Source organism: Haliotis rufescens, unplaced genomic scaffold, assembly GCF_023055435.1.
Source record: "Haliotis rufescens isolate VD_foot unplaced genomic scaffold, xgHalRufe1.0.p SCAF_15, whole genome shotgun sequence".
In the NCBI taxonomy this organism is placed as follows: Eukaryota; Metazoa; Mollusca; class Gastropoda; order Lepetellida; family Haliotidae; genus Haliotis; species Haliotis rufescens.
In genome coordinates this window covers 25,478,360-25,495,631 of record NW_025963835.1, presented here as the reverse complement: position 1 = coordinate 25,495,631, position 17,272 = coordinate 25,478,360, and the positions used below count along the sequence as shown (strand labels likewise).

Genomic DNA, 17,272 nt, shown 5'->3' with positions numbered 1-17,272 from the left:
GAGGATTTTCGTTGATTGAGGGATCGTATATACATAAATGTGTCACGTAAGTAATCAGAAACATTCTGACAATCTGCATACTGTTATTTTTTTGCCATATTTTCCAATGTAACAAAGAGAATTACTCAGAAATGCAGATAACTACCGTCCTCGTGCGTGATTTAGCGTCAGTCATGGCGTCACAGGACAGAAACTTTTACGGTTTCTGTTGAATTTACCACGTCACTGTAATGTTTATATTTAAAATTACATACTTACTGCAACGATACTCTTCCCATGAATATTCTCAAATGCGTGATCGGGCCAATGTATGCAACAATTAGACGAAAGTACCTCTAAAAATGCTACACAGTGTAAAGTCTGAATTTTTTGTTTACATTTCAGCAAGTACAGTTTTCCAAGCAGTGTTCATTTTAACACCTGATTATATCTAGATAATTTGCATTCGTGACAAAGACCATTTGTCAATTGTTCCTAAAATGTATGAGGAATTCACGGATGCATTTATAGCTGCTGAGTTTGAAATATACCTGATCGAATAGGTGTCTCATAACCAGCATTTTGTAAACACAATCCAATATGGCGGAATGTACACTTCAGCGTTCGTGTATGCGTATTTTCCAAAATATTCTAAACGATTCTAGGCTTATCACCGACGTTTCAGAATTATCATTAGTTATTTGATACCCGTGATCACCAATATGCTATTTCTCTCCTTTAATTGTTCGAGTAAATATCCAATATGTAGATTTCTAAACACACAGTAAATAAAGCCGTGAATTGTGATTTGGCGAGATTTATGATGTACCTAATTTGCCGAAGTCACTTTCAGTAGTTTTGCTTTGCCTAAAATGACTGTAAATGATAAACAGAATAGGGAATTCAAAACTGTGAAGTGTATTAGTTTGCGTGATGTATTTTTAATTTTATTCGACTTCAAAGTGAGGGTTGAAGAGAAGGGACACATGTGGTGCTGTGGCATCCAAGGGGTTTACACTCTAAAAACCGATAACGTTGACATAACAACAGATAATGTACCTGATAATAATAACAAACAAACTCGCAGACGAGGCAAGTTTGTTTATTATTATTATTAATTACACGGTCCTGTGGTTCAATACAGACGTAGGTGAACATTCGACTGAAGCACGAGCAACTTATGAATGACTTACACTCAGGAAAGTAGTCCGTCGATCTCACACACGTTTGATACCAGTTATCTCAAATGGGTTTCTCACCAACAGTTGGAAATGTCACATCTAAAGGTTAACAAAACTCAGATGAAAATTGTAGGACAAGAATCTTTTCTGTTGCGGACAAGGATGGAAGCGTGTCTTGAAAGAGTTAAAATAGACGATTTGTCAAACCTCAGGAGAAAACCTGAATATGAGCAAGTCTGTAACCCAAGATGAAGTTTTCACCTGATATTTGTACTGAGAAAATACAAGACATGTTCAAATAACTAAAAGGAACACTTCAGTTTTCCCCCAATATAATCTAATTTCTAAAATGTTTATCAAATCTCTTCAAAGACTACACAAGAGGAAATGAACACAAACAATACTGCATACACATAATTATTTATAAACTTTAAGATTACAGTATAAGCACATTTTCGGTTATACACCTATTGCTGGGATGCTATCGACAATAATTCAGAAACAATAATCAAAATATTTCATGTAAGAAAACCATTGAATGATATCTAAATGACATATCACAGCTTGCTATGGTATACGGCATATATCCAACACCAGTTATCACATCACGAAAACTCCATGGCAGTTGCGCACACATCAGCATGAACTGTTATAACATCTGATGGGAACAGGTCTCCACACAGGGGACACTCCACAAAACTCTCTGCATCATGTGTTGAGATAACATCGGAGTCGGCACTGTCATCTTCAACAGTGTACACATCATCTTCATCTGGCTGTGTGACTCTGCTGGAGGATGAAGAGGCAGCAGCAGACAACTCTTGTCCCACATTGCAGGTCCGGGAGTGCTGGGGAAATATGTGTTCCGGAACATTACCTGCAAACATGTAAAACAATCAGTAAGTCATGTCCACTTAGATGCACAACTACGTACCGTGTCTCAACTGTGACAGTCCAGTAGACGTGGTTTGTTATCACGGGTCCGCACTAATGAGGTTTAATGTTCATGTCAATAATGAGGATTCCAAATAATTTCTCTGATGATGAAAGTTCTTTTCTGTCACTAGACTGTAAACTCACATGATCTGGTAACTCTCCTATTGAAACCTTGATTGTCTATAATTCAGGATTCACCTAAACTTGGTTGCTATTTCAGGATTCCCTGAACTTGATTGTCTATTTCAGGATTCCATAAACCTGATTGCCCATAATTCAGGATTCCATAAACTTCTATAAATAAGGATTTGCTAAACATGCTAAACTTGATTGTAATTCAGGATCTTACGAAAATTGATTGTCTATAATTCAGGATCTCCAATATAGTCGAACTTGAATGTGTCGAATTCCCAGTTGTATTGAACCTATTGAGAGTTCCAAGTGTCCAAATTAAGCACAAAATTTCCCTGTCTCGAACACTTGCCAAAATCGAACTTTTCCCCAGGTCCCCACGAGATTAACATGAGAGTACGCTGATCACTGTGTCAGATTAACGAGACTGATTAATGAGTGATTTCAGCAATTCATTGCAAATTAGGTGTCGGAGTCGGAGTGCGAGACTGTCGGATTAATGGGTCTAAATAGCACTGATTAAATCAGTTCCCATCATTTGTGTCGGATAAAGCCGATTGTCGGATAAACTAGTGTCGGATTAACGAGACGTGACTGTACTTGTTTGTCTATGATTCAGGACGCCCCACAACTCAGTTGTTCGTACTGTTGGTTGCCAGGGACTACCCACCTCTGCATGATGGACAGCTGACGTAACCACCATATCCTGAGCCTTGGTTCGACCGCCTGGAAAATATGTAACAGACACATTAATAAATTCTCTTTCTTTAAAACATTAAAGATATCAAGCATTCATTTCTCTTTGTGATATCAAGGCTGTAAGTGTAGCTTCAAGCCATGAATATATACAATAATATCATTAATATTGTTTCAATGAATAACCCTACATTATGAGTCCAGAAAGACTTCCTCATCACTCTCCTGCTTCAAAAAACCCATCAAGACCCACCTGTTCAAAAAACACTCCCACTGACTATAAGTTTCATTGTAGCGCACAGAGCACTTATGCACAGTGAATGCTGCGCTATACAAATGCATAAATTATTATTATTATAAGGTCTCCACTCTTGTTTACGTTGTACTACATGGGTATTAAATTGGTATGAGGATGTACCTCAACAGAGGACATTACTCAACGTAAACATTAAGTCAAATTATGAAATAAATGTATCATAATAACCTTACAAACCTAGACATATTTTCTTCATTTATTTTTCGACTCCCTACAGTTCCAAATGTTGCAGACTGCCTTGGTGTTTTTGTCCTTGTTGACCCCGAGGGTTTTGGTGTACCGGGATTAGAACCAGCTTGTGTAGAAGTTGTCCCCACTAACCTGTCATTAGCACTGACCATGCCCTTGCCTTTAGACAACCACTGATCACAAGTATCGGCTCGGTCAACCTCGAGTTCTTTAACATTCCGACTTCTCTTCCTAGTTTTCGGAGTTCCGTGTGTATCAACAGCAACAGCACCCATATTAACAGCTTTTGAGGCAAATGGAAACCTTTTGCGAGAATAGTCATTGCCCAGGTCGTCTTCTTGCTGAAATGTCTTTTGAATTTGGGAAATAAGACTTGTTTGGGGTAGTAATGTTGATTTGGACGAAATGGGAGTGCTTAAGTTTGATTTATACCCCTGTGTCCGAAGACTTTTTGGTGTCCGAGAAAATTCATTTTCATTCTCAAGCTTTCTTTTACAACCTGATGGTGTTGTATGTGTCTTTTCAGTTGATTTTTTGTAGCTTTTGGGTGAAAAAGAATGAGAATCTGCCACCTCTTGAGAGCGTGAGGAAGATGCAAGGGGAGACAACTCTGTTGGGTTATTCTTTGTCTCAGCTGCGTCGAACAAGCTACAGATATGGTCTCCACACTGCTGCATGAATATTTTCTTTTCGTCTTGACTCAGCTTTCTTTTCTTCTTTTTTTCAAACTTGTGGCGCAAATCTGCAAAATTATTATTTTACCTTGAGCATTAACATGATTAAATGCCTCTATCATGTCAGTCTAAAAGGCGGTAAATTATTGAAACGGTTTTCAATTTCATTGACTTTTGAACTAAGTTTCTTCACTACTGTTTCATCTCTGAAAGCAAATTTAACTTGCTACGTGTGGTATTAATAAGCAGCCCCATTTGTCAACCATCTGGGTGACCCAGGGCCTTCATAACAGCAAATACAGTAGTGTGTGATTTCGGCCTACCTTAGAATTAAGCACCACAAAGTGTACAAACACTTGAAGATCTGTGGGTTTAAATCCTGTATGTTACTCCACCCCAAAAAGTACTAGAATTAGAAGTATTTGTTTGTTTGTTGTTTAACGCCACACTCAGCAATATTCCAGCTGTACGACGGCAGTCTGTAAATAATCAAGTCTGGACCAGACAATCAAGTGATTAACATCATGAGCATTGATCCACGCAGTTGGGATACGATGACATGCATCAACCAAGTCAGCGAGCCTGACCACTTGAACATGTTAAATCTTCAAATCATGCACATTTTGCAAGGGAGGGGCCCAAAATATCAAAATCTTCTCTCCGATAGTTTTAGTGCCTATAACATGCAGTATTCCATCCCGGATCTTCACAGACAGCAGACAGTTCAACATTCTCTGTCAGTGACCACCTTGTAATCAGGGGATGTAGACATATAACATGTCACCATGACAAATGGAACTGTGGGTATACCGTATTCGACGTAATAAGCGCCCCCGATGATATTTGCTAATATATTGACTAGTGAACAATCCTAATTATCACCTCTTCCGATTAATCAATGTACACAAGATTTATTTATTCGTGTATAATACGCACTCGTGTGTTATATGCACCCTTAATTATGGGCAATTAAATTCTGGAAAAATATATCTGTCGTGTATAATAAGCACAGACTTTTCTTTTGTATCTTTTCAGGTACATAAACCTAGAAATTTACCATCTTTCAACTGTTTTTTTTTCACCAAAATTATATTCTAATAAGAGCCCCCTATTTCATCGAATACGGTATTACACATCTCGGTGACTCAACAACGAATTTGACAGAAGCCATTTTGCCCTTTCGCGTATCCTTTGTCATTGTATCACTGAACGGAGCTGAAAATCCAGTCATACACAAAGAAATGTTGCTCATGAAATGAAGTTTTTCTGATTCAGATATTATTTTTAGGTGGCCACAAAATAACTGTAAATTGAATACAACACATTTACAAATCCTGAAGGGATCACCTGGTGTTCTGGCTCAGGCCCTGTGTGTTATATGTAATCATGGTAATATCATCTTTCCGAGGCAAGAGAGTTAACTGAGTATAAAAGTCCAGTTTCCACCCTTGCCGAAATAGGCTGGTATTATGGAGTTACATTTTGGCTGGACTAACGAGTCTATGCATAGTCCAATCAAAATCGTGCACCGAAATCAAAATCCAGTCCGTAAAGTGTCGTGCATGCACCACCAAGTTGTCAGCAGATATTTTCCAAATCTTTTTAATCAAGGTGCTCACGTGATTTGATGCATTTCGCGATGTAAGACACGTTTTCAATCACAATATAGATCTTGATTATCGATCAGATCGTCCTGACTGGGCGCCACCATTTTGTGTGAAACAAACGCAAGTGATACGAAAGGTGGAATCTGATTGGTCCATAGAAGAGGATTAGAAGGGTCATAACTGGTAATAGCCACTGGTGGCGCTACGATCGAGCCCAGTAATTCCAGCCAAGTTCGGCAAGGGTGGAAACTGGACTTTTAAAGTCAGTTAACTCTCTTGCCTCGGGAATATGTGGTAATATCTGCCAATCTTCCTTGTACAGGATTATTCAAGTGATGGTATGATTATTGAAAAACACACCTGCGATAGTCACCTTGTCCAAATCAATGTTTTCCATTTGGATTGAGCTTAAGAACTCACACAATTCTTCTTCAAACTGAAAAAAAAAAAAAAATCCCAAAAATATAATCATTTTCAACTTTGTACATATGACAAATGGCTCAAACAACGTTAATCTGAAATCTTTCCGAGAGAGACGGCTACCACAAATGCCGATGGTCAATAGTATTGGTGGTCTTGTTCAAATAGATCTATATTTTTAAATATTAATAATGCTTATCACCGAAAGAGCAAACACACCATTGGTGAAACTAGGAATAGCTAAATAGATTGATAATCGGAACTACCATCAATGGGAAGAAATATTAACGTTCATTGATATGAAAATTGTGTAATTGATTATACCTTACACACACTATTATGATGAAATAAAGATTAAATTAAGCAAAGAAGACTTGTTTTTTACCATTGCCAAACACAGAAAGCAACTGATTTGGTTATATCTAAAATGTCCACAACGTAATCCATGCATAAATGTGTCACCACTCTCCAGTGATTGAGCTTTTTGTATACTTGCTCAAAGTTACTTCTCCGATATTTATTGATAATTGATCGTAATTTTGTTTATTAACCATTATTGATCTCTAAGATTTTTAGCCAGCCTTAGGTGAAACACATTGAAGTCAGAGATGATCACATGATCAGACAAGCAAGAGTTACGTTCTGTGTTATTGGATAACAAATACTGACAACACTTAGGCTAAAAAAAGAAGAAGAGAGTCTTGGCTCCCAGGCACTGCCCGCATCATCATAAAGTTTGCCGCACGTTTGGTTTTTATTTCCATTTTTAAAAAATTTTTAAAAAAATTCTTAAATATTCCAAATCCAATGGTAGTCAAATACTTTATTCCAATATTTTGCTCATCAAGGAAGGGAGGCCCTTTCCCAGGTTGATTGTACAAAATTGTTTTTAAAAAAAGAAGAAGAAAAAAGACACCCACCGCCCGCACTATATTTTTATAAACCCTTACCTGAGAACCAATTCTTTTATTTTTTTAAGCCTTAAGGATTCTATTTTAGAAATGATTGAAATAAATTGATTAAATGAAATGTTGTTGCAGCTTTCTACATTTTAGCTTATACTAGACTTCTTTCGCTTGGAAGCTGACAGACCAAGGACGATAATCAGAATGAAACACGGCTCAGAACCCATGACAAAAGCTGATTCTGTCAACACCTCATACAACTGGGCCAACCAAGCAAACAGTTGTCAGGTGTTGATGAATGTGTTGATCTTTTGTCAGTACTTATTGCTAATATCTAATACTGTCTCATATATCACGCATATCTCTATAGTACTCTATACACTTACTAGGCATTCACCTAATGAAGGAGCAAGAAGTAGCCCTGAAACATCATACAGAGAATAAAAGAAGTTGCTAAAAGTGTCATTTGTCATCCAAAACTGGCTCCCACAGGAGATGTCGCTTGGATTAGATCAAGCGATATCTACACGGTAGATATCGCTGCAATGAAATGACATCACAATGCTTTGCAGATCATTGTGACATCACTGGTTACCATGACATCACAATCAAATGACATCACTAATGGCTCTGCTACTGAAGCTGTTAGCAGTACTTTTTACACTGAAGTCACTGCTAATTACTGTCTACAAATTGAAAAAGTTGGAAGAATGATGTTGGATGATAAATAAAATCTCACCTGAGTGTTTTTTGATATCAAATATATCAACACTCATGATAAAAGTGGCAAAAATCCTCGGCAAGCCTCGGAATTTGTCCACTTTTATCAACTCATGTTGATATATTTGATATCAAAAGACACTCGAGTGAGATTCTCTATGCATTAATATTGTCTCAATTTACGGCAAAAAACAAATGGTTGATCATGTTCAATACTTACAGTTGATCCATATTTCTGCATTAGATGCTCAGAGAAAAGTGAAATCTTGGCAGATTTGCCTGGGCCAGCTCTGACTTGCGGGCTGTATTTGCCAGCATTCTCCGATGCTGCCAATACAAGCTTGGCTGTTCTGGACAACGCCCCGTCTAGTTCCACCCCACCATCGGAGGACCCAGCCAGTTTCATCAGTCGGGACTTTACAGCATCGGGGGAAGCACTGCTGTGTTTACAATGTTTCAGGAAATTAATATGATGAAGAGATGTAATAAATGCTGACACATCATCATGATCATTGATTTCATTTTTCCAACACTGAATAAAGATTGTCAAACGTGCTTCACCTGATGGAAGTTCATCAAGGAATCTGTACATACCTGAAGCCTCAGTGTCAGATTGTAATCATGTTAATCAGATGGAATATTGATGAGTTAATTGTTAAAGTCTCAAGTTCTAAAAGGCTATATAAATATTACGACAGAGCAAGGCCACGTACTACGATACATAGGTCACAATATGATACGTATCGCAATATCCATAATTTCGTCAAATCCCGTGGAAACTTCTTGACATTTAATAATTCAGTGCAGGTTCAAAAGAAAAAGCTACCTGTAGACACATGTTTGTAGCAGATATTTGTATTAATGAACTTAACTTGAAACGCATTGAGAAGCATTGAACAAGTAAGTTATTTATTTTAGCAAGTGTATCATCTTGTAATGATACAGAAACAAAATGTATTGTGTAATTGTGTATCTTGTCATCACATGAAAATTCCCGATGCACTGATGTATCATTTCACTCCTATTAAATATCAGACTTGTTTTTGTATCAGAATGGTTGAATATAGAGTCGTCCATGAGTGAGTGAGATGGGTTTAACACCTATCTGAACAGTATTCCATACATCATGGCATGTCAGCTTAATGTTGGAGGAAAGCCTGAAGTGATGCAGCTTTCAGACATTTACCACTTTGGGGAAACCCACAAGCACAGGTATAGTGCTGACAAACTTAGAACCATAATCAGGATTTTGGCCCACAAATCGATCACTGTGATAAATGATACTTAAACTGTTATTAGCAAGTAAACATGTACTTCATGTTGTACAAAATCAAGGCTTTTCAAGCTATCTTAGGGAGTTTCACTAAAAATCAAGGCTTATCAAGCTATCTTAGGCAGTTTCACTAAAAATCAAGGCCTTTCAAGCTATCTTAGCGAGTTTCACTAAAAATCAAGGCTTTTAAAGCTATCTTAGGGAGTTTCACTAAAAATCAAGGCTTTTCAAGCTATCTTAGGGAGTTTCACTAAAATTCAAGGCTTTTCAAGCTATCTTAGGGAGTTTCACTAAAAATCAAGGCCTTTCAAGCTATCTTAGGGAGTTTCACTAAAATTCAAGGCTTTTCAAGCTATCTTAGCGGGCCTAAAAATTAAGGCTTTTCAAGTTATCTTAGGGAGTTTCACTAAATATCAAGGCCTTTCAAGCTATCTTAGGGAGTTTCACTAAAAATCAAGGCTTTTCAAGCTATCTTAGGGAGTTTCACTAAAAATCAAGGCTTTTCAAGCTATCTTAGGGAGTTACTAAAATTCAAGGCTTTTCAAGCTATCTTAGGGAGTTTCACTAAAAATCAAGGCCTTTCAAGAGGAACCTTAAAATTCAAGCCTGAATGAAGCTTGTATTATGAACACACTGTAACCACACAAAAAGTGAGTGACAACCAGAAATAGGTTTCACATGCAGTACCCATATGGGGAATCTAACCCAGGCCTTCAGCGTGATATGCAAACGCTTTATCCATTAGGCCACCTCACTTCCCCTAACCACATGCTCTTGAGAGGTTACAGTTACACTGACTTTATAGTAGGGGCGTCACACTACGCATACCGCCTCACGATACGATACAGGATACATGTACACTTATATCGATACAAAATTGTATTGAAATCGGTATCCATCTGATCGCGTATCGATTGATTTACTAGCTTTACTCGATTGTCTTGAGTCCTACGATTTGCTTGTTTTCATTGGCTACTGAAGTGTTATTGACCAATCAGAGACAGCGGTTCATAATAGCGCCTGTCAGAGCACGTGCAGACGACATCATGGAGTTCTCGGAGACGGAATTTGAAGACCCGCCGGGGAAGTTTAGTTCAAATTTCTGGAGACATTTTAAGTTTCCGGTGTTCTATGAAGCCGGTGTAAGGAAAGTTTGCCGCGAAAAGACTGTTTGTCAACTATGTAAAATGCACATTTCCCAAACAGGTAGCACAATCAACATGAACTTTCACTTATAAAGGCACCATCCATCTGCGTCGGTCAGCGCAACTCCAAGCCCTTGCAAAATAATCTACTGGTAGTGATTAGAACACATAATTGTGAAAGTGATATGTAACTAAAAATTTTGCTTCTAAATATACTCATAAAAGGTCGCTATTGCTGTATCGAGATACGTATCGTATCTTGACCTCAAAATCGAGATATGTATCGTATTGTGAAGTACTTGTATCGTGACACCCCTACCAACAGTTTAGATCAGTCAAGAGATCAACTGAGCATCAAGCAACTTACTGTTTGTTTAATGACGATCCAAAGAAGTGTTTCTGAATTGATGCCACTGAATTTGTTTTATCTTGTAACTCCAAACAATGACCACCCTCGTTCCCTTCCGATGGTCTGATCTTGCTTCCCACTGCTCTGATTCTCACAAATGAGAGGCCATATTGAACATCTTTACGATAAGGCTGCCGACAAATCACCTGGATTCGATCCCACTTTTGGGCCGCTACTTCAGGTGCAAAGTTCTCTGAGAAGGAAAAGACAGGACCTCTTTGAGTGAGTGATATTATGGGCACATGTATCCTACATTTACTTAAGTAACTACACCCACAATGAAACTTACTTTACCAAGTGACTGAGTGAGTTGGTTTTAATGTCACTTTGTATGGTATTCTAGTTATATCACAATGTGTCAGCTTGATGTGGGAAGAAAGCCTGAAGTGATGCAGGTCTCAGACGTTTACCACTTTGGTGAAACCAACAAGCATGCGTATGGTGCTTACAAACCTAGAAAATAAATTTAGGCAAACCAGGATTTGTTTTTGTTTGTTTGTTTGTTTGTTGTTTAACCACACCACACTCAGCAATATTCAAGCTATATGACGTTGGTCTGTAAATAATCAAGACTGGCCCAGACAATAATTAAGTGATTGGCATCATGAGCATTGATCCACGCAATTGGGATATGATGACATGCAGCAATCAACCCGTTAGTCGCCTCTTACAGCAAGCATATTGAGGAAAATATGTAAATGCACATGTAACATATAGACATTACGATGTATCTTTACATACATCTATACACACTTGAACTATTTTAAAAGTCAAATACTATTACCGTATTCGACGTAATAAGCACCCCGCTCTAATAAGCGCCCACTGCAATATTTGCTGATATATTGGCTGAACAATCCCAATTAGCCCCCCTTCCGATTGATCACTGTACACAAGACTTATTTATTCGCGTATAATACACCACCGTGTGTTATATGCACCCTTAATTATAGGCAATTAAATTCTGGGAAAATATATGTGTCGTACATAAACATTTCAGGCTGTCACCATAAACCATGAAATTTATCTTTCAACTCTGTTGTTTTTCACCAATATAATATTCTAATAAGAGCCCCCTATTTCTAATTTTGAGAGCGCCCTTGGCGCTTATTACGTCGAATATGGTAATTATAATTTTATGCAAATCTGAAAATATGGTGAGTGATTTCCCTATATGTCTCTATGGTTAAGAATGACTTCGTGACTTGGTCAATGCATGTAATTATATCAAAATTATGTAGACTGATGCTCATGATGTCACTCACTGGATTGTGTGGTCCAGACTTGATTATTTACAGACAGGAATATTGCTGATTGCGACAAACAAACAACATGAGTGAGTGAGGTTTTACACCGCTTATAGCAATATTCCAGCAATATTACGGCGGGGGACACCAGAAATGGGCTTCACACATTGTACCCATGTCGGGAATCGAACCTGGGTCGTCGGCATGACGAGCGAACGCTTTAACCACTAGGCTACCCGACCGCCCCACAAACAACATGAGTTACCTGCAGAGAACATCCTAGTCTTGACACTCCCCTGCCCCATCTTGCACTCCACTGGAGTCATCAGACTTGAAGTAGGGACCAGTGTCCTGTACAGCCTGTTCTGGGGCCAGTCAGAATTACCCACTTTGATCTCAATGCTTCCACACCACTGACTGCCTAGCAGAATCAAACGGTTCAGTGTTATAAACTTTAATGTTACAAATAAAATATGAACACGAATTTGTTACTGACAACAGTCAGAAGAATTTACTGGCCTTCATGAATACAAATTAACTAGCCCCTACTGAAAGTCAACAAGGTAACTTACCATTCCTTACCTCTTGATAAATGTAAATACTGCACTTTTTCCATAAAAGTGTACACTAAATATATTAATTTTGTCTTAAGTACAACATCTAGAATAAAAAATCTGTTACTGTGCCCTTTGTAACACAAATGTGGAAATACTGTCAGTAAGTCCCCCACAAAAATTGACAGTTAGTGTTGATTCCATGATTAGTCTTTTCATGAAAAAGGGAGCCCTTCACAAAAAACACAAAGTTTACTGGATGACTGTTACAGTGGTCTCAATTATCAGACTTCCAGGAGTATGGTACTGTGTGGTTAGTTAAGCATGCTCACCAATATCAATGTAGGCAAATTGACTGGGTTCCTCCAGCTGAAAGATTGCCTGTATCTGTCCTGACTTTTCTTTAGGGTGAGACAACCATTTCTTAAAACCATCACCTCCGACAAGATTCTGCACCTTGTGATGATCATCCTGAAATAAGTATACACCATGTATCGATGTCCTGAACTTGCAACACCTCCCTCAAATGAATTATATCTAGGGCATGGGGCCACCAATTATTACATTTACCAGTTCACTCAACAGCTCGACTTCTGTCGGTTCTGATCTCAATGATCAGTTACGTCCTACACTTGTGACAATCATGGAGTTTACTATACGACTTCTTAAATATGAAAACTGTAACACAATTGATCAGACTAGAGACTGATAATAAACAATAATTACCTGTGAAGAAAATGAAACAACAAATTTGATGGATACTGGCGCCATATTTGTTTTTCGCGGGATGTTAAACTAAAAATAGTCCACGTTGCATAAAACGGAAAACAGATTGTTTACTCATATGCTAAATGAGTATTTTCAAGCTCGATCATCATTTAATAAGCTTATATGAGCCTTGTGGGTTTGCTGATTTAAAATGATTTCTTGTATTTGTTTAGATTTGATGGATTAATATACTTAACTTTTTTCCGAGACCGCATTTCCAGTTTTGAATTGGTAAGAGTTGCGATTAGATGCGTCGTCTGCACGTCAACAAATAAGTGCAAATGTTTGTCGATGTAGACCTAAAGTAAATATTTTCAATTTATGTTGTGTACTAACTATTTTCATCACTTGAGTGGCTTCTATCTGGAACATCCTATTGACATTACATTATATTGTGTAAATACAGCTGTGTTCAAGGCCTACTTTTCAAGTTATTGCTTTTATGCAATCTTTTGCCTGATAAAAAGGATATCAAAATCTAGACCCTAAAGCTTATCAATATATGCGGTTCACACTTAGAAAATACTTTTGCAATTTATGGCAATGTCATTTTATGTTTTAACAGGGTTCAATCTAGTCAAATATTTAAGCATTTCCACAAGTCAAACCCTTTTAAGATGATTTTACATTTTTGCTAATCTTAGGGTGACAACTGCGCTGAATTTGCCTATCCATATCAAAGTCTTCTTACCTTTAGAATTCAACACCAGAAAATTCACAATCTCATGACAATACTCTAGTACATACTTTTGTAAACAATGTTGCTAGACACACCATCTAAAAATATTCTCTGTAGGAGAATCTGAAATTTATAGCTATCACTCATATTTATACGTTACTTTACCCTTTAGGCCTATTTGACACAATTCAACCAACATGCCCCATTGCTCCAAACTAATTTAAATTTGTTCTTTTGGCTTTGATTAAGTATTGACAGTTTTCATGTGTATTGTGAGCTGAACCTGATAACCTGTATATTTGTTTTACAAGTTTTGTTGTTGCTGGATCAAGTGAACAGTGACCTGGGAAGACACAGGTTAATGATGGACAGCATCTTCCTTTCTTCAAACATCTCACAATCAGATGGGTACAGTAGTATTTCAATACTGAGAACTGAGCCTGCCAAGTCTGTAAAGACAGCCACTCTTAAAATCAACTATTTCAAAGTATTAACTGTATTTTTAAATAAAATGGGGACACAATTGAACACTATGAAAATGCTTCTTATGTCTCAGTGAGGAGCTAAGTGTCTTTAACTTGGAGATTACAAAATCCATTTGTGTTATTTATGAGCTGCTCATAAAAATGTAGCTATGTTTTAAACATAACCTTCTGTTCATGTAAATAGATCTGCATGAAAATATATTTCTGTGACAGTGACACTCAATTACAAAGACACATAAATGTCAAGTTGTTTTCTTAGACTTCTATCTTGAATGATGAATAACATAACTCAATGAACATGTTTGTTGAAGCTTGTCAACTCAGAAAAGGAAATGGTCTGGAATACCAGAACCTCCGACCGATATTGATGCTGGAATCTTGTCCAGCTCGTTCTTCTCAGAATTACCACTGTCAGAAGTGTTCCACCTTTCCCAGTCCCAGAAGAAATCAAGATCACCTCTTATTTTCCAATCTCAGGAAAAAGGTAGTCATTCATTTAAATGTCTTAGGACTACCCCAGAATGTATTTTGGCTGCCTCAGTAACCTTTTTCTTAGCTCACCAAACTAAAACTTTAAGAATACTGTAAATCATGAAATTTATTCGTCAGATTAATGCAAGTGTTGGCCCACTGGCTTCATATGCTTCACTTTGTTAATGTGAGCAAAGGACACACTTTGTTCGGATTAATTTCATGACTTACAGTATTCACAATAAAGAAATAATCTATGTAGAACGTCATCCATGCAGGTGTATTTTGTACTGTTAATAAGTGTTGGGAATTGTTTGTAAAATCATGATTTATGTTTGGATTACCCCAACCGATCAGTCATCAAAATTAAGTGATTAGTGTCATTTTGCTGTTTTTTAATTTTAGGTTCAGTATTACTAGATCACAGCTACCGGTAACAAAAAACAAACAGAAAATACTTGCTTCAGCACTTTATTTTCACTTTTTCTTCAAGTACCAAGAAGTACCAGCAAGTGGTGAATAAATCTTCTCAGGAAACAAAACTATCTCAGGATTTGATAGTACATAATATAATCTATTTTTTTAAAGATGACAACAGTTGAGCACTTGGGGGTTAAAATCATTTGTGTTTGATTATGGAAAATTGCATTTGATTGCTTTGTCATTTGGACCTTCTATTATTTTAGTTAATTGAAACACCACAACTGTTAATAACTTTCTTTTAATTTTCAGAGAATGTTTTTCTACAGATAATGCCTCAATCTCAAAGAAGCTTCAAGTAAGATTATTATTGAGGAATATGATGATTATTTTTTAAATTTCTACTTCACAGAATGTGTTGTGTATAGTATGTAAAAGAATATTATTTAAAATAGTAACATTGTAACATTGTAACATTGTAACAAGGCTATCAACTGTAAGGTTGACAAGCCTAGATTTAGGCACAGACTGTCATTGTGTAAACATATCTTTTGTTATCAATACTCAGACAAGAACTAGAAAATGTTGGTAATATTCCCTATTTTTTTAGTTTTGTCTATAATCCTAGAAGTGATATCTTTTCTTCAAATTTTAATTTAGAAATCAACTTCCAAGATGTAACACATTCAAAACCCCCCAGAAGCAAGTTTTTAATCCAGTCTACCAACGAGAAGCTGATGTTGATAACCTAAGTTTCTTGGACTATGGGACCCCATCTCTCAGCATTACACCAACTTATAAGGGGCTCTCAGCTGCAGACAAGGCACCTCACTCATCAGTGACGCACAGGAAACTGGAATGGAATGATTGGAATTTACAAAAATATGCAGACCCCTCAGATATCCCAGAAATTGATCCAGAAGATGATCAAACGCCTAGTCAGTTGACTCCTCCAAAAAGAAGATGTTTCCAGTTTTCACAAGCAATAAATTCCAGTTTTCAACCAGATAAGACAGTGGTTCCATCTTTCAGTTGTCCATCAGTAAATGGAGACAGAAAATTGGTCCATGACTTTTCACGGACATTTCCACAAAAAGATAAAGGGTCCAGTTTTTCCACACCATGCATCCCATCAAGGAGAAGGTCCGACCCTTCAGACAGTGGGTTCTGTGAGCCTAGAAGTCAAGTTGATTCTCTGAATACTCCTGCCTCTATTATTGTTCCAAGTATGTACACCAATATCTACTTTCTTTATATGTAAGACATATGTATTATAACCGGTGCTGGGGCACAATTGACAAAGATATCTAAAGTGTAGGAATTCACAATGCAGAGTTGCGTCCCTTATTCACCACAGGATACTCTTATTATTGGTTCATGTGGTTTAGCTGCTGAAGTTACAGCTGGGGTAATATTTCCTGACTGGTTGCCGACAAATAGAGAGGTTTTGATTCACCATATCAGTTGCAACATCTGTTGAAGAGACATAGGGTTTCAGGAAACTAATACATGTAGGAAATAAATGTGCAGGTATGCATGTCAATGTTCATGTAACACATTTTGTGTCAGTGGAATAGAGGATTCAAAACTTATACAACCGGCTTGTAGATGGATATTGTGCATGCTTGAAAATCTTGTGAGGACACAATTGTTTGGAAAAACGACTCTGCGCTAATCACTTTGGAGTCTTTTAACATGATTTAAGTCAAACTCGAAGAAGTGAGATATATAATGTGCAGAGTTTTATATTGGTTAATTTTCTGACTGATTGTCATACAACATGTAGAAAAATTAAATGTGATAATAATACAGAAGAATGACCAAGCAGCAAATTATTGAATTATGAACATCTTCTTTAATGCCTTATTGCCATTTGCAATTTCAATGAAAGTTATATTTTTTCCAGATACAGATAATGGACAAACACGACTGCGCTCCGTTGAAGAAATTCATATCCTTCAACATTATATTGATAGTTACTGATCAATAGATAATCTCACCTCGTCTTTTGATATAAAATATATCCACACAGGTTGATAAAAGTTTAACACACTAAGGCATGTTGA

At 37.2% G+C, this 17,272-nt stretch overlaps 2 protein-coding genes across 3 annotated transcripts in view; one reads left to right on the top strand and one right to left on the bottom strand.

The window, feature by feature from the left end:
• Positions 1 to 1,561: 1,561 nt before the first annotated feature.
• On the bottom strand, positions 1,562 to 13,162 carry LOC124151013. Of its 2 annotated transcripts, none has more exons than XM_046523242.2 (9): positions 13,110 to 13,162; positions 12,716 to 12,854; positions 12,095 to 12,250; positions 10,541 to 10,775; positions 7,976 to 8,195; positions 6,071 to 6,146; positions 3,418 to 4,171; positions 2,899 to 2,954; positions 1,562 to 2,037 (listed from the first exon to the last, which is right to left on the bottom strand). In XM_046523242.2, exons 1-9 carry the CDS (start codon positions 13,152 to 13,154, stop codon positions 1,766 to 1,768), a joined length of 1,953 nt encoding a protein of 650 aa, XP_046379198.2. In that variant the 5' UTR covers positions 13,155 to 13,162; the 3' UTR covers positions 1,562 to 1,765. The 2 variants fall into 2 exon arrangements, with proteins under 2 accessions (XP_046379198.2, XP_046379200.2); XM_046523244.2 differs by having other exon boundaries at positions 7,976 to 8,192.
• A 222-nt stretch (positions 13,163 to 13,384) lies between these two features.
• The window catches only part of LOC124151027 (probable ATP-dependent DNA helicase HFM1), a 46,331-nt gene continuing 42,443 nt past the window's right edge, over positions 13,385 to 17,272 (top strand). Inside the window, exons 1-6 of the mRNA XM_048395861.1 lie at positions 13,385 to 13,455; positions 14,142 to 14,238; positions 14,627 to 14,799; positions 15,519 to 15,564; positions 15,867 to 16,432; positions 17,113 to 17,157. Coding sequence (XP_048251818.1) covers positions 14,192 to 14,238; positions 14,627 to 14,799; positions 15,519 to 15,564; positions 15,867 to 16,432; positions 17,113 to 17,157 — 877 coding nt within the window. The 5' untranslated portion in view covers positions 13,385 to 13,455; positions 14,142 to 14,191. The remainder of the gene's footprint in view (positions 13,456 to 14,141; positions 14,239 to 14,626; positions 14,800 to 15,518; positions 15,565 to 15,866; positions 16,433 to 17,112; positions 17,158 to 17,272) is intronic.